At 49.1% G+C, this 17,674-nt stretch overlaps 1 protein-coding gene across 5 annotated transcripts; it reads left to right on the forward strand.

Annotated features, from left to right (window-relative positions):
- The first annotated feature begins 741 nt into the window (after positions 1–741).
- MARCHF2 (membrane associated ring-CH-type finger 2) lies at positions 742–17,308 on the forward strand. 5 transcript variants are annotated; one of them, XM_053930603.1, is made up of 5 exons: positions 742–898; positions 5,023–5,250; positions 12,813–13,008; positions 14,383–14,592; positions 16,351–17,284. In XM_053930603.1, exons 2-5 carry the CDS (start codon positions 5,069–5,071, stop codon positions 16,507–16,509), a joined length of 747 nt encoding a protein of 248 aa, XP_053786578.1. In that variant the 5' UTR covers positions 742–898; positions 5,023–5,068; the 3' UTR covers positions 16,510–17,284. The 5 variants fall into 5 exon arrangements, with proteins under 5 accessions (XP_053786578.1, XP_053786583.1, XP_053786579.1 ...); XM_053930604.1 differs by lacking the exon at positions 742–898 and adding an exon at positions 930–1,243 and having other exon boundaries at positions 16,351–17,290; XM_053930607.1 differs by lacking the exon at positions 742–898 and adding an exon at positions 930–1,185 and having other exon boundaries at positions 16,351–17,290.
- Positions 17,309–17,674: the final 366 nt, after the last annotated feature.

Here is a 17,674-nt window from a genome sequence, read left to right on the forward strand (position 1 = left end):
TTCCTTCTAGTTAACCTCCACTCACACCTTCCTTGTCATTTTAATTGCTTCTTCACCAAAGACATATTTTAGGATATTCCAAATTATTCCATGATATGCGCTCCCTCACTTGCTACAATTTATTGCCATTGTAATTAATAATAACATAATTGGTTGTTTTAAGCCTGTCTCACTCCCTAGATTGAGGTCCATAAGGGCAGCAATTTCTCTTACTCAACATTGTATCCCCAGAGTCTAGCACAGTGCCCGCTCATAATAGGCTCTCTTATTGATGTTTATATTACATCTAGTGAATGAATCTATTGCATGAATGAATGAATGAATGAATGATGTTGGCTTTCGGCCCTTCTACGGTCTCCTAACCTCTCTAAAGCTTCTATATTCTCTCTGTAAAATGTGACCATACGTTGTCTTCGTCCCTCAGGATTGATGGGAAGCGTAAGGGAGGTGATGAACACTCAAATCACTGCCGGGTGTCAAATTCTATAACGGTTTTATTATTAACAAGCACGGGTCCTCGGCAGGTGGCGCCAATAGTCCCGCTCAGGCCGGGCGCCGGGTTGGGGAGGGGCCAATACTGGGAGCAGGACTGGGGGGGGCGGAGCTAGGGCGCGGCAGGGGCGTAGCTAGAAGCTGCGGCGCTGCGTGGCCTGTGAGGCCCAGAATAACCCTGTCGCCTCCGGCCCCGCCTCCCAGGGCGGGGCGTGCACGGTTATTGGCCAGTATGACAGAGGCTGGTTCACCATTGGGCCGTGGCAATGTCGGGTTAGCGGGCGGTGTCCAGAGGCAGGTGCCAGCCGGAGCTGAGCGAGCGGCGCTGACTGGACCGGCCGGGCCGGGACCCGGGCCGGGGCAAGCGGAGGGTCCTGCGCGGCCTCCCGGCCCGGCCGCGGATCAGGTTGGCGTGGGTGGCTTGCTGGGGTCGGAGGACGTCGGTCCGCGGGTCATCTCCGAGTTCGAGGCCCGAGCCTGGTTCCCTGGCGGGGCGGCCGGGTTCCAACCCTCGGCCTTTGCCTTCCCTGAACGAGGGGATCGCAGTTCCTGGGGCGGCCTCTACAGGGCGGCGGGAGGTGTCCGAGCCTCGGTTTCCCCATCTGTGAAAATGGGTCATCCCAGCGCCAACCTAATGGGGCTGATCCAGGAGGTGGCTGATGAAGAGAGCTTTTGGCACACAGTAGGCGGTTAGTAAGTGGCCAATATCCTTCCTCAACCTCCTCCTCAAAGGGGTTCTGCCTGGAAAACAGTAAGTATAGTGAACCCGGCACCGTATAGCAAGGACTTGCTTAGTAGAATGCCTGTCTGTTAATGAGTGCTCGAAACAGTTTGTATTATTTGTTCATTTAGTCCTGAAGGGCTCATAATAGGTGCAAGTACTAGATATGATCCCTGTTATATAGATGAGGAAATCGAGGCTCAGAGAGATCAAGTTTGTGCTTAGGTCTACAGAGCAAGTAAGAGCAGAGCCGGTATTCGAACCTGACCTCCAATGCAGGGCCAGGGAATTACCTACTGAAGGGCACATAGGAGCCTCTCTCTGGTGAGTGAAGGGGAATGAATGCATTTCACAGGCTCTACATTTATCAAAACAAAACGAAGCAACCCCCTCCCCGCAAAAAAACAGTGAGTATTTATTGAGCAGTTACTGTGTGCCATGCTCTGACTGTGCTTTATCTTATCAAACCCAACAGTTCTGTAAGCTGATGATAATTATAATAAGAGGTAATATTTATTGATTTCTTAATATTTATGTAATTTTGAGCTGGGCATACTTTGACTACCATTTTATAGAAGAGAAAACCAAAGCCAGAGACTGAAGCAGCTGGCTTCAGATCACACTGTGGGGAGTTAGGGTCCTCTGACTTCCTTCAGTTTCCTGCCTTCAATAAAAGGAGACTGGGGCAGTTGTGGAAAGGTTGTGGTGCCATAGCATCACCCAGACAGTCCCAGTCAAGGGCAAGCTTCACTTCATTGGAGAAATTGATTGTGGGGGCTCCTTCTCAGGAAGCCCTTCAGCAGACACAGTCCACCAACTTTACAGAGAAGGATGAGGCCCAGAAAAGCCAAGTGACTTGTCCCAGGACACACAGCATCAGTGACAGAGTCAGGACTTAAAAAAAAACCCACATCACCCTGGCTGGTGTTGCTCAGTGGGTTGGGTATTGTTCCACAAACTGAAAGGTCGCTGGTTCGATTCCTGGTTAGGGCACATGCCTGGGTTACCGGCCAGGTTCCTGGTTGGGGGTGCGCAAGAGGCAACCAATTGATGTTTCTCTCTCATATTGATGTTTGTCTCCCTCTTTTTCTCCCTCCCTTACCCTCTCTCTAAAAATAAATAAATAAAATCTTTAAAAAAAAACCCCAAAACAGTTCTTTTGAGTCCCAGACCCCCTCACTGGGCTAATTTTAAATTTTGGCACTGTCTCTTCTTAGCTGTGTGACCTTGGGGAAGTAACGGCCCCTGTCTGAGCCTTAGTCTCAAGTGGGGGTAATTATTGGACTTACCTCACAGGTTTGTTGTGAAAACTCAGTGAAATCCATCTCCAGGGCACTGGGCCAAGTTTGCCCAGCAGCCCCAGAGATGAGTGCAGACTGTCATTCTAACCTTGTGTCTAGCCTTTTTAAAGATTTTATTATTAGAGGGAGGGGAAGGCAGGGAGAAAGAGAGGGAGAGAAACATTGATTGTTTGCCTCTCACATTCACTCCATCTGCCCTGTCTGGGAACCAGGCTGCAACCCAGGCATGTGCCCTGACTGGGAATCAAACCTACAACTTTTCACTCTGTGGGACGACACCCAGCCAAGACACATGGGTCAGGGTGGGGCCTTGTTCTTAAGAACACAGGTCTGTTCTTATAGAGTAGGGGCTGAGAAATTAATGTAGCCACTCTGTGCCAGACATAGGGCCAGGTGCTGGGGACAATAGGGAACAAGTCCAGCTCTGTCCCTCCTTCACAGAGCTCACTGAAGCATGAAGGACAGACATGGTTATACAAGTAGATGAAAAAATAAGAGCATCTTGGACCAGGGCCCATTCTGTGAAGGCAATAATATGGACAATGAAACTTTAGCTGGGATGGTCAGGGAAGGCCTGTCTGGGGAGGTGACCTTTGAAGGGGACACTTAACCGTTTAGAGTTCAGTGAGCTTAATAAAGTGCCAGTATGCAGTAAGTCCTTAAGAGTAATTACTGTTATTTATTTTTTAAAAGGTTTTATTTATTTATTTATTTATTTATTTATTTATTAGAGGGGGGGGAAGGGAGGAAGAAATAGAGGGAGGGAAACACTGATATGTGAGAGAATTGGTTGCTTATCACACCCCCTCAGCCGGGGATCTGGCCCACAACCGAGGCATGTGCCCTGACCAGGAATCAAACGAGTGACCTTTGGGTTCACAGGCCAGTGCTCAGTCTGCTGAGCCACACCAGCCAGGGCAATTGATGTTATTATTTTGGCCATTTGCAGATCTACCTGTGAGTTTTTCCCTCCCCGATAGTAAAAGAAATGGTAGAGCTAATATACAGGAGCTGTGATGATTCTTATAATGCCCAAATCCTCGCAGGAAGCTTAAAGCTGATCCTTGGAGGGGTAGGAGCATTCCCTTGGGTAGGCCACTGGCTCCTCTGCTGACTTCTGGGCTGGAAATTCTGGTTGCAGGCACATAGAAGGGACAGCAGTGTACACAACATGGCAGGCCGGCCATTGTCCCTCAGTGTTATCTCCATCTGGCACCCTTCCTCCTTGCTTCTCCTTCCTCTGGCTGATACTTGTTTATCTGGCCTTACTGTGGAGGCTCAGAAGGGCATGTTGGGCTACACCACTGCTGGTCGAGCTATTCAGAGGTCACCAATTCTTGTGGTCAATCACTTGTGGTCTCTTGAAGTCAAGGTGGGCTGTACCTGCAGTTCTCAAATTTACTCCTGAGCTCCAGTGCTGAGGCAGCAGCTTGAAAGGCAGACTGTCCTGGTGCAAAATGTTAGTCAATAACTTACTCTGCTGTCCCCCGACTCTGTTTCTTTGGGTCTCAGATTTGAACTGGCAGTAGTTGGTTAAAGCCGACTGTGGGTTACACAGTGAGTATTTCTGAGGTCTTGGCTCAAAGCTCCTGAGATGAAGGGTGAGGTAACTTGGGGACAGGCCCTTAGCCTCAGGGCACCTGCACTGACCTCCATAGGCATCGAGAGGGGCACCTAGTAATTTTATGAAATTCTCAGAGGGAAACATGCACAGTTTCTGTCTGGTTCTGGGAAGGATGAGGAGGTTGACAAGGGTTCCTTCTGGCAGGTCAGACCCCAGAGTGGGGTCCCAAACTCTACTCAAGTCACCCATCCAGAGCTGACTTCAATTGCTGCCTGAGGCTCCAGCTATCTGCCATGGCTTCACCTCCAGGCTTACAGCAGCTGCTGTGGTGGGGACAGGGGCTGCCAAGGTCCTCCCCAGCCTGGGCCACTTCCTTTATGGACTGAAGTGTCAGGGAGTTCACAGCTGTACAAGAGGCCATGAATCAGACTGGTCAAGGTCACTCACCATCCTTGTCTGTGGGGCCAGATTGCTAGGTCTGCTCTGCCTCACACAGAAGCAGGCTAACCTGCACTTAGAAGCAGGCTAACCTGTTCTGAGCTCAGTCCTGGGAATTCAGTCCATGGAGAACAGGTCTCCTCATGGTTGGTGGGCATGGTTCTGGCATTGGAAAGCACCAAGAAGAGGGCCTGCCACACAGCAGGTGCTCAGTAATTGTTAGGTGCTGTTACCATATCTGGAAATGTGAATTTGGGGGTAGCCTGCAAGTTTTGAAGGCTGGACAGGGCTGGCTTTTCTTAGGAGACTTAGAGGTATTATAACAAGTCCCTGTTGTATGCTAGGCCTGGGCTGAGCTGTATGTGTGATCTCTTTGAATCTTCACAGCTCCTACAAAGCCCCATCCTACAGACTGGGCAATTGAGGCTGAGATTGCTGAATTCAAACCCTGCTCTGTGTCTAGCCCAGTAGCCTTGCCCCTCATCTCCCTGTTGGCTTCTCCCCAGGCTCCTGGGACCATGGGTCTAGGGCTCTGAAGTCCCTGTGCTCCCTATGGCCATGACGACGGGTGATTGCTGCCATCTGCCTGGCTCCCTGTGTGACTGCTCCAACAGCCCCTCCTTCTCCAAGGTCGTGGAGGCCACAGGCCTCGGGCCACCCCAATACGTGGCGCAGGTGACTTCAAGGGAAGGCCGGCTCCTTTCAACTGTCATCCGGGCCTTGGACACGCCAAGGTGAGTAGTGACTGAGCAGCTATACTTACCACCACTCATTCTCTGGGCCCAGCGATTTCCTCCCAGTCTGGGGTCAGAAATGTAACCATCTGGATGGGTCAGGGAAATGAGCCCAGGCTAGGCAGGTATGATTCTTCAGGAAAAGCCAAAGCTCCAGGTTGTTATGTACAATCAGAAGATAAAATGTGGTGAACAGCTCATGTTTTGGAGAGCCAGTGTGAGGAAGTGGTTAGAAGTGCAGAGGGTGACTCCCAGCGCCTGGGCTGACATGCTGAGGGCAGCCTTCCCTCCCTGTGTGACCTGGGACAAGTTGCCTCACCCCCATATCTCTAAATTGGAGATACAAAGTGCCCACAAGTGGGTTTGCCACCTTGTTGGCATTCCAGAAATGTGTTTAAACCTCGGCGTTGGCCTTCCAGACCAACCTGTGAGCTAAATCTGCCTGGTTCACCAGTTTGTCATCAGTTCCAAGGACAAGAGTTTTAAAACAAACCCCGCACAAATTTAAATCCATCTGAACTCATTAAAATAGCCACCAATTTTTCAAGTTTAATGTATTGTTTCTTTGCTATGACTTAATTCATAAGTTTTTCTCCTAATTTTTTTGTGTTTAAATACACATAATGTTTACCATCATAACCATTTTAAGTGCACAGTTCAGTGGTACTAAGTACATTCACATTGTTGTGCAGCCATCACTGTCATCTGTCCCTATAATCCTCTTCATCTTGTAAACTGAATCTTTGTCCCTGTTAAACAATAAACCCCCTTCTCCTCCCTAACCCCCCAGCCCCTAGCATCCACATCTACTTTCTTTTTTTTTTCAAGATTTTATTTATTTATTTTTTAAAAAGGGGGAGGGAAAAAGAGGGAGAGAAACATCAATGTGAAATCAGTTGCCTCTCCTACACACCCCAATCGTGCCCTGACCAGGGGCCGAATCTGCAACCCAGCCATGTTCCCTGACTTTGAATAGAATTGGCAACCTTTCACTTTGCAGTACAACACCCAAGCTACTGAGGCACACCAGTCTGGGTCCTCTATGACTTCATATGAGTGGCTTCCCACAGTACTTGTCCTTTTCTGTCTGGCTTATTTCACTGAGCATAATGTCCCTGAGGTTCATTCATATTGTGGCAGGTGTCAGAATTAATTCCTAAGTTTTCATTCAAACATAAAAAAGAAGCAGATGGAAGCGTTGCAGGGCTTTGGAAGCAGCTCACTGCCACTTTGCCTGGTGTCACTTCCTCCAGGAAGTCTTGCTGGAGCCCAAATGAGATTGGGGGTTTTCCTTCCAGACTTCTCCAAGACAGTTTTTTTGTTTGTTTGTTTGTTTCCATGCTTTTATTTATTTATTTTACTTTTTTATGTTACATTTTTTTAATTGTCACCCAAGGATATGTTTATTGATTTTAAAGAGAGAGTGAGGGACTGAGAGAGAGAGAAACATTGATATGAGAGAGAGACATCAATCAGCAGCCTCCTATATGCACTCCTACCAGGGATCAACCTGCACAATGGATTGAGTGCTGGCCTGTGAACCAAAGGGTCACTGGTTGGATTCCCAGTCAGGACACATGCCTGGGTTGCAGGCTGGGTCCCCAGTAGGGGGCGTGCAAGAGGCAACCACACATTGGTGTTTCTCTCCCTTTCTTCCTCCCTTCCCCATTTTCTAAAACTAAATAAATAAAATCTTTAAAAAAAAAGAAGAAGAAAAGAAAAAAAAAAACAAAAACCTGCAACCTGAGTATATGCCCTGACCATGGATCTTACCCATAACCTTTTAGTGTGTGGGACAAGGCTCCGATAAGCTGAGCTACTCAGCCAGGGCTATGTTGTCTTTATTTTAAATTATAGTTGACATACAATATTATATTAGTTTCAGGTGTACAACATCATGATTTTTTTTAACATCGTGATTTAACATTTATATACCGTACACAAAGTGATCAGCACAATAAGTCTAGTAACATGGTCATTACAATATTATTGACTATATTCCCTACGCTATACATTATGTCCCCATGACTTATTTTATAACTGGAAGTTTGTATGTCTTTTTCTTTTTTTTTAAGTTTTTATTTATTTATTTTTAGAGGGAAAGGGAGGGAGAAAGAGAGGGAGAGAAATATCAATCTGTGGTTGCCTCTTGTGTACCCCCTACTGGGGACCTGACCTGCAACCCAGGCGTGTGCCCTGACTGGGAATCAATTGGCTACCCTTTGGTTCACAGGTGGGCCTCAGGCTACTGAGCCGCACCAGCCAGGGTGGAAATTGGTACTTCTTAATTCCCTTATCCTTTTTCACCCATCACTTCACCCTAGTCCCCTCTGGCAACCATCAGTTTGTTCTCTATATTTATGAGTTTGTTTCTGTTTTGTTTTGTTTGTTCATTTATTTTGTTCTTTCAATTCCACATATAAGTGAAATCATATGGTATTTGTCTTTCTCTGACTTCATTTAGCATACCCTCTAGGTCTATTCATGTTGTCACAAATGGTAAGATTTCATTTTTTTAATGGCTGAGTAATATTCTATTATGTATATTTACTCTATCTTCTTTATCCATTTGTCTATTTTTGGATATCTAGATTGTTTCCATGTCTTGTCTACTGTAAGTAATGCTGCAATGAACATAGGGGTGCATGTGTCTTTTTTTTAAATTTTTAAAATATATTTATTGATTATGCTATTACAATTGTCCCATTTTCCCCCCTTCACTCCACTCCATCCTGCACACCCCCTCCCTCCCACATTCCCCCGCTATAGTTCATGTCCATGGGTCATACTTATAAGCTCTTTGGCTTCTACATTTCCTATACTATTCTTACCCTCCCCCTGTCTGTTTTCTACCTACCATTTATGCTACTTACTCTCTGTACCTTTCCCCCCTCTCTCCCCCTCCCCCTCCCACTCCCCTGTTGATAACCCTCCATGTGATCTCCATTTCTGTGGTTCTGTTCCTGTTCTAGTTGTTTGCCTAGTTTGCTTTTGTTTTTGTTTTAGGTGTGGTTGTTAATAACTGTGAGTTTGCTGTCATTTTTACCGTTTATATCTTTTTCTTAGATAAATCCCTTTAACATTTCATATAATAAGGGCTTGGTGATGATGAACTCCTTTAACTTGACCTTATCTGAGAAGCACTTTATCTGCCTTTCCATTCTAAATGATAGCTTTGCTGGATAGAGCAATCTTGGATGTAGGTCCTTGCCTTTCATGACTTGGAATACTTCTTGCCAATCAGCTGACAGTCTTATGGGAACTCCTTTGTAGGTAACTGTGTCCTTTTCTCTTGCTGCTTCTAAGATTCTCTCCTTCTGTTTCATCTTGGGTAATGTAATTACGATGTGCCTTGGCGTATTCCTCCTCGGGTCCAGCTTCTTTGGGACTCTCTGAGCTTCCTGGACTTCCTGGAAGTCTATTTCCTTGGCCAGATTAGGGAAGTTCTCCTTCATTATTTGTTCAAATAAGTTTTCCATTTTTTGTCTTCCTCTTCTCCTTCTGGCACCCCTATAATTCCGATGTTGGAACGTTTCAAGATGTCCTGGAGGTTCCTAAGCCTCTCCTCATTTTTTTGAATTCTTGTGTCTTCATTCTTTTCTGGTTGGATGTTTCTTCCTTCTGGTCCACACCATTGATTTGAGTCCCAGTTTCCTTCCCATCACTATTGGTTCCCTGTACATTTTCCTTTGTCTTTCTTACCATAGCCTTCATTTTTTCATCTAATTTGTTACCAAATTCAACCAATTCTGTGAGCTTCCTGATTACCAGTGTTTTGAACTGTGCATCTGATAGGTTGGCTATCTCTTCGTTGCTTAGTTGTATTTTTTCTGGAGCTTTGATCTGTTCTTTCATTTGGGCCACTTTTTTTGTCTTGGCGCGTCTGTTACTTAAAGGGGTGGAGCCTTAAGTGTTCACTGGGGCGAGGTAATGTTTGTAGCTGCACTGTGATGCTGTATGTGAGGGAGGGGTCCGATAGGGAGCAATGGCGCTTGCTCCACTCTCTGGCAGATTTCAGTCACTCCCTCCACTACCCACAATCAAACTGGGCCCCTCTGGTGCTGATTCCCGAGTGGGTGGGCTTGTGCACGCTCTAGGCCCCTGTGGGTCTCTCCAACAAACTCTCCTGTGGGGCTGGGAGTTTCTCCTGCTGATGCCTCAACCCCCACGGGTGTTTTCAGTCAGAGGTTTGAGGCTTTATTTCCCCCGTGCTGGAGCCCTGCGTTGCGTGGTCTGTTTCGCTCTCCAGTTTAGCTACGTGTGAATGTGGGGCCACGGGGTCTGCTAGCTGCCGCACTGCCTGCCCCGTTCCACAATCCGCCACCTCACTGGGTCCACTGCAAGTCCTCTCTGCCCCAGCAGCCCGTCTCCGCCCTTCCTACCGGTCTGGGAGAATGTTTCTTCTTTATCTCCTTGGTTGTCGGACTTCCATACAGTTCGATTTTCTGTCAGTTCTGGTTGTTTTTTGTTTTTAAAATGTTGTCCTTCTTTTGGTTGTGCGAGGAGGCACAGTGTGTCTACCTACGCCTCCATCTTGGTCGGAAGCTCCTTCTGCATGTCTTTTTGAGTTGGTGTTTTTGATTTTATTAGATAAATGCTCAGAAGTAGAATTGCTGCGTCATATGACAACTTGATTTTTAATTTTTTGAGGAATTTCCATATCGTTTTCTTTAGTGGCTACACAAGTTTACAGGGTGTTGGGTTTCAAGTCTGTATTTCAATCAGATCCCTCGAAGGCAAGACTGTGTTCTGGTTGGGAGTAGGGGACACTTGGCAAGCCCAGGGGCCTCCTAGCCAGAGCTGCCTGGGCAGAGGGGTGGGGAGAAAGCTTACTAAAGCTGGGTTTTCCCAACAAGGGGCCTGTGAGGGACACTGAGTGAGTTGAGCCCACCTTGCCCCACCCTTCCTTTTGATACATGGGGAAACTAAGGCCCAGAGGGAGGCAGACCCCTACCTGCCTGTGTCGCTGAGTAGAACTGAGGTTTGAACCCAGGGCTCCTGTGAGAGTGAGGGAGAAGCAGGGAAGAAGCTCATGGGTCCCACCAGCCTCTCCTGAAGCCCTCAGAGACCCAGGCAAGCAATAGGGGGGCAGAGCATCCCCTCTGCTCGCAAGCTGGTGGCCAGGACCGCCATGCCCTTTGAGACCACCAGGCCCTCCTGATTGGCCCTTGAGCCACTCTGACACAGCTTCTCCTCCCCTCTGCCTCTGATGCAACTCAACCCCAACCTGTCCAGGATGAAGGCCAGGGGAGATTGGCTCTTCCTAGAGAGAAAGCTGCTGTTTTTCCAAAGAGCAGTTATCACATAAAAATATGGCCCTCCAGCCTCCTGGCCAGTCTCCCCAGGAGTAAATGAGGGTCCTCCTGCTGCTGCCAGCAGCTAGTGCAGACTGGTAGAGGCTGTGCAAGCAGGTTATCATTTGCCTGCCCACCCCTTCCCTCTGGAACTCCTCCTAGCCAGCCTCTGCCCTCTGAGAACAGCAGGGTGGGCTCAAAGATGTAATACTCAGTGCCTTCATGATAATCAAGCCTTCCATTTTGCTTCAAAGGAGACCCTGATTCCTGAGGGCTCACGGCAAAGTCTAGGTTGGGTAGAAAGTTTTGGACCCTTAAACCTGCAGAGGCCAAAGAGGAAGGCCCAGGTGGTGTCTCCAGGACCCAGGATAATCCACCAAGGCTCAGGCTTGGAGCAAGCATCTGGGGCCCCTCTGGCCCCTGCACCTTTGGCGTTCCTGACCACTAGTCCGTGAGTGGGCCTAGGCCCTTCTGGAAACTTCCCAGAGCATTTCTGTATCCCCAGCCCTTCCACCTGGTCTTCCCCTACTGCCCCACCCCTACCCCCAGTTTTTATCTCCTGTGATGTGACAACATTCTCCCTTCTCCTCTTGTGCTTGGAGCATTCTCAGGACAGTGCACTGGGGTCTGTGCATGTCACACCCACTCCTTACACCATTTCCTTCCCATCTGTATCATGGGCATTATTTTCCTGCCAGAATTTCCTGAGTGAAGCCCACTTCTCTTTCCCCACCATCTGTGGCAGGCAGCATACGTGTTAGTAGCATAGCGGCCAAGGGTACACAGGTCCTGGAGCAAGATTTCCCAGCTTTGCAGATGACTACCTGTGAGAAATTGCATAATTGAGTTTACCCATTGAAGCCCCCGTTTCCCCATCTCTGAAATGGGGCACCTTCCTCCTAGGCTCCCTGTGAGAATGAGACAAATGAATCCAAGATGTTGAATTTCAAATAGCACTCAGTGCATAAGTACTCAATCACAAATCTGTTTTGTTTTGTTTTTCTCTCTGAACTTGCTCCTCCAAAATAGAATTTTCCAGGACAGACCCCAAACTGACATGGCTCTTCCTCAAGGTTCTTGTCACTTCCACTTCCCAAGACTGGGCTCTGGAGCTGGGTTTTTTTTCCCTGTGAACTTGTTGGGGGAGTGGCTAGTATCAGGGTTCAGGTGAGAATGTAGCCAGGAGTGTGAGAAAGCCACACCCTATGCAGGACTGTAGATAGAAGGCAGATATGAGGGGTCAGCTCAGATCTTTGGTTTCTAAGCAGCCTGGGTCTACCCCTCCAGCAGAACTGCTGAGAAAAGAATGGAAAACAGTTTCCAAGGGGAAACCGGTGTTTTCTGGAAAACTGCTCTCTTGCTCCTCCTCCTTCATATGTTCCACAGTCCTCTCTGGGCAGAAATGTCTGGAAAACAATGACTCATGTGCTAGACAGCCTCTGGGCCCACGAAGGCCACACCCCCAGCCTCCCAAGCTACCCCAGGAAGGACCAGAATCCCCAGGGACTGGCTAGGATTGAGACTTCCCTGAAGGGACTCTGTGATGCTTGATATGTCTATTTTTTGAGCCCCACCGGAGGAGCAGGGGAGCTCTTCTCCCTGGGCATATAGGTTTTTCAGGTAGCATGGTCTTTAGGTATGGCTAGGTCCAGCTCCTCTGATCGATCTCCTAAGGAATCTGTCCTTCCCTGTTTCTTCCTTGGCTCTACTTTCCTCTGTTTTTCTGTTTGGCATCCTTCACAGACTCCACATGGAAACCAGGCTGCCACCACCAGAAGCTTCAGATTTACATCAGTCATGCTGCCTGTAGTTTATGGTGGGGCGGGGGGCAGGGAACAAAGAATTTCAGCAATTAATTCCCTATGGCTCTGATTGCATCACACATGACCTGAGTTGGTCCTGTGGCCAACTGTGTGCAGTGTTTTGATTGGTCAGGCCTGAAGTCATCAGGGGTGTCATCAGTTCTGCCCTAGTCCTTGAAGACCAAGAGTTAAGAGCAGGGCCATTGCCCAGGACAACCAGTGTGGTATTGCAGGAAAAGGAGTGGATGTTGGGCAGACAGGTATAAAAGGGTGCTGCAAGAACCCTGGGGAGAGAGTATATCACTCCATCTGTGGGAGTCTGGAAAGGCTTCTCAAAGGAAAGGACATTTGGAGCTGGGTATTGAAGGACAAATAGGAGTTTGCTAAGTGGCTTGTAATCCAGTGAGTAGTGAAGAAGGCATAGGCAGGAAGCCTGATTGCTCATGTGTCTCATCTTTTTGTCCAGCGATGGTCCCTTCTGCCGGATCTGTCATGAGGGAGCAAATGGGGAGAGCTTGCTGTCTCCGTGTGGCTGCACTGGCACACTGGGCACCGTGCACAAGAGCTGTCTGGAGAGATGGCTTTCCTCATCCAACACCAGCTACTGTGAGCTGTGCCACACAGAGTTTGCAGTGGAGAAGCGGCCCCGGCCCCTCACAGAGGTATGCTTAGCAGCCTTGGTTGGAATGGGCAAAGGGGAGGAAGGCAAGCATGGGTCCAGATGAGAAAACTGCCCTGGAGGATCCTGGTGGGCTACAGAAGCAGCTTCTCTATAACGGTGGGCCTTTTTTCTCTTCCCATCCCCTGGCAGAGTCCACTGATGCGGGTGGCGAACTCAGCCTGAAGTTCTAGGCCCGACAAACAGTGTGCCCCTTCCCCGATTTGGTCACTTCAGGTGACCTCTGAGACCTGAGGAACCCAGGAAGGGCAGCCCTGGCAGAGGGCACGGCAAGTGCAAAGGCCCTGAAACCAGAAAGAGCTTAGTGTTTAGAAAGAGCTTAGACAAAGCCCAATGGCTAGCGTGGACTGAATTAAAGGGTGGGGGTGGTAGCCTGGAAGGAGGCGGCTTTGTGGCCCGTGCCTGGGAAGTCAGACTTCAGCCTGAGTGGGATGTGTCAGGACTGAGACAGGGCATTCCCAGGTGTGGCTGGTATCTTCCTGCTCCCTAGGGCCCTGCTGCCTACCTGGATGCCCTTCAGGCTCCTCCCTGCCCAGCTTGGCAGGGGGTGGCTGAAAGCAGCAGGGTGAGACACTGGGCTGCGACGTGGGCTCCTGGGAAGGGCCCTGGCATACCTGGGAGCTGGGCTCTTAGGAGAACAGTGGGAGGGAGAGCTTGCCCTTTCTGGAGCCCCTTCTCCCTCATGCTCCAGCCACATGGGCCTCTTCCCTGCTGTACTTTGTCCAGGTCACACACTCCCAAGTCAGGGCCTTTGCATCTGCTGTTCTTGCCACCTAGAGTGCTGTCTCCCCCATTCTTCACATGGCTCCTTCCACTCACCTGGTCCTCACTGTTACCTCCTCGGCAAGGCCTTCCCCTCCTTGAACACCCACTCCATTTCGTACCTCACCCCACTAGCATTGGTGCTCCAGGAGGGCAGGGACCCTTTCTGTCCTGCTTACCAGAACTTCGTGAGTGAAGCGCCTTTCTTTTGGCCAGTCATCTGTGGCAGGTGGTGTAGCACAGTGGTCAAGGGCACACAGGCCGTGGGGCGAGACTTCCTGGCTTCCGATCCAGCTTTGTGGGAGATTAGCTGGGCGAGTTGGCACAGATGAGTCAGCCCCTCTGTGCCTCTCAGTTCCCCCTTCTGTAAAGTGGGGCACAGATGCCCAGCAAGGCCTGGCTCAGCATAGGCTTAGTAAGTACTTGTAAGAAGGAAGGAGGGGGTGTGGTGCCAGGCAGGAGGCTGGGCCTACAGGGCCCAGTAGTCATGAGGCGCAGGGTCTGGAGGTCTCGCACCCCATCCCTAGGTTGGGGCTAGCAGGAGGGTGGTATGTAGGCCCTCTCAGCAGCTCCCCCCTTTCCTTACCCCCCACAGTGGCTGAAGGACCCGGGGCCTCGGACAGAGAAGCGGACACTGTGCTGTGACATGGTGTGTTTCCTGTTCATCACGCCTCTGGCCACCATCTCGGGCTGGCTGTGCCTGCGCGGGGCCCAGGACCACCTCCGGCTCCACAGCCGGCTTGAGGCCGTGGGGCTCATTGCCCTCACCATCGCCCTCTTCACCATCTATGTCCTCTGGACGCTGGTGAGTGGCTGTCAGCCGGAGGGCAGGTGTCTAGGAGTCTCCAGCTTGGGGCAGCCAGGCCAGGAGTTTGGTCAGTGGCTTGGGGGGGAATCCTTCTCTGTCTCTCCATGTGGCCCTGGGTGAAACTCTAGATTCCGAGCCTAACCATGGTTTAGGGAAGCCTGAGCTGGGGGTGAGCCTTCTGCTCCAAGGAGACCAGGGTACCAGATCATCAGTGCTGAATGTAGGCCCTGTCATCCACGAGACCACCCAGACTGGGCTGGGCTGGGGGGAAAGGGGAACAGGGAGGGAAGGAGGGAGGCAGGGGGGAGGACAGGATGGAGGCACAGAGAGACTAAGACCAAAAGGCAGAGAGAAAGAGCAGGAGAATGAGAGAGACCAAGAGAGGGGAAGATCAAGAGATGAGAGAAAAAGCAGCTGAAAGAGAGAGGGGGAGACTGAGGCGGAGGAGTTGTTACAGGCCTCTGGCAGGCCTTAGAACCCTTGCTTGGAGAGAAAAGGGCCCGCCAATGTCTCACCCCACTGATATAACCACTGTCGTCTACCAGCTGGGGCATTGTCTCCTCAAAAAATATTTTTCATTGCATCTACCAGCATGTGTGCGTGTATGTGTGTGTATTTTTTAAAATGCAAATAGGATGACATAGGTACTGCTTTGCAGTCTGCTTATTTCCTCTTTGCTAGTGTTCTTTAAAAAGAAGAAGGCAGCCAGCCAGCTGTCATTCATTCTATGGCTGTATAATATTGATTTAACTAATCCCTCATGATAGGATCTGAGGTGCTTTCCAATGTTTGTTTTTCTTCCATTTTTTTCGTACTGTTATGAATAGTGCTTTGGGCACCACCCGTGCAAATGTTTTTTGGAATTTTCTTGGTCAAAGAGTATGAACTATTGACATTTACTTAAAAATAATTTCTATAGACTTTATTTATTAGAGTTCTAATATGTTCTTACACACACATAGTCCCCACCCTGACACCCCACTATCAACATGGCACCAGAGGGTACATTTCTTAGAATTAATGAATCTCCATTGATATATCGTTATCACTCAAAATCCATAGATAACATTGGGGTTCATCCTAATGTGTTGTTCATTCTATGGGTTTGGACAAATGTATCATGACATGTATCTATCATTACAGTATCATATTGAGTAGTTTTACTGCCCTAAAAATCCTCCGTGTCCCACCCAGTCATTCCTCTTTCCCCACCCTCAACTGCTGACAACCACTGATTTTTTTTTACTCTCTCCATACTTTTACCTTTTCCAGAATGTCAGAGTTAGAATTACGCAGTTTGTAGCCTTTTCAGATTGGCTTCTTTCACTTAGTAACATGCATTTAAGATTCCTCCATGTCTTTTCACAGCTGGATAGCTCATTTCTTTTTAGTGCTGAATAATATTTCATTATCTGATGTCCCAAAGTTTATCTATTTACCTACACTTTGGTGGCTTCCAAGTTTTGGTAGTTCCATGATCCATTGACATTTAATCCCTTCCAAGAGGCTGTACCACTTCACTCTCACCCTCTGAGAGACTGTCCCCCTTTGCAGGGCCCTGAATGCTGGTGGGGACTTTCCCCAGGAGAGTGAATGGGGTTGTGTGCACAGTCTGTATGAAAAAGACCTGGTGGCTGTCTCTGCTTCTGGAAGCCTGCGCCCGGCCTTGGGCCAGTGCTTCAGGGGCCCAGTTTTTTTCCCTTGGGGTGGCGGTCTGCTGGCTGGCCTTCCCACCCATCCCTGCCCTGCCCACAGGTCTCCTTCCGCTATCATTGCCAGCTGTACTCTGAGTGGAGAAGGACCAACCAGAAAGTTCACCTGAAGATCCGGGACACAGATGGCTCTGAGGCTACCCAGCACTCCCTGCTGGCTGCTGGATTCCTGAAGAAGGTGGCAGAGGAGACACCTGTGTGAAGGCTGGGCTGGCAGGGCTAGAGGCAGCTGATGATGCCTTGGCATTTGGTAGGATGGAAACTGCCTGACCCTTCCTGCATGGCCAGAACGCTTCTTAGACCAGGAGATGCCAAGTGGAGCTGGTTCTGTGATCCCGTGTGAAGATATTTTCAGATTGTCTTGCACACTGTTGTATATGAGGAGGACAGGTGGAAGTGGTCCTGGCTTCACACGGAACAGGCACCCTGATCTTGTTCGGAGTTCCACTTGGCCCCTTGAGGGCCAACAGCCGTGATCATAGGCTAGTTGAGGGCACCCGTGGACGGGAGATTCCGCAAGCTTCTTGCACTTCTCTGCACCTGGCAGGCTCACTTTCCTGGCACCCTTGACTTTATAAAATTGCACCAAGTTTCAAAACCCCAACCCAAATGAATAAAAGGAGCCCTTACTGGATAAAATAGATTTGTCAATTATATTTCAGAACTGGAGACTCAAAGTGAGGGATATGGGACCAAGGGGAGTCAGGGACTACACAGAGGTTAAAACATGCACTGGGCTGGTTTGAGGGATCTATTGCAAAACACAGCAGAGGAAGCCATGTCTGAGTTTTCAAGTGAGGAGCAGGTAGCAGAGTTAAATAATAATGATTTAAAATAAATACACGTAAGAACAGTTTCTACTTTTCATCATCTGTGGGCCAGATGCCATGCTGAGCCCTTTGCACTCATTAATAACTAATGTTCACACTTACCGAGGGTCACCCTGGAGGAGACTCCATTCAGAACCTTCACAGGCTTCTTCCAACTCTCACTAGCATCCCTGCCAGGAGAAATGGATGTTACCTCCCCTTTATAGATGCAAAGACTGAGGCCCAGAGCAGGGAAGCCTCTGTCTAAGGTCTCACAGTTCTAAGAAGCAGAGTTGGGATTGATCATGGGTCTTCATGGCCCCAGGACTGAGCTTCTTGCTTCCCCTTCCAGGAAGACTCAGGAAAGAGGAGAGGGTCATGCTAATAAGAGCAGCCATTTCCTGACCCTTTCTGAGCCCTTTACATTTGAGGGCTCTCTGTATTAGGCCACATTTAATACTCAGAGCAGCCCTGAAGGGTAGGTGCTGGGGTTGTCTGATTAATTCCACTGGCAGGTGAGCAAAATGGGCTCAGAGCAGTGGGTCACTCACCCAAAGT

The sequence above is a fragment of the Desmodus rotundus genome, chromosome 9, assembly GCF_022682495.2.
Source record: "Desmodus rotundus isolate HL8 chromosome 9, HLdesRot8A.1, whole genome shotgun sequence".
NCBI lineage: Eukaryota > Metazoa > Chordata > Mammalia > Chiroptera > Phyllostomidae > Desmodus > Desmodus rotundus.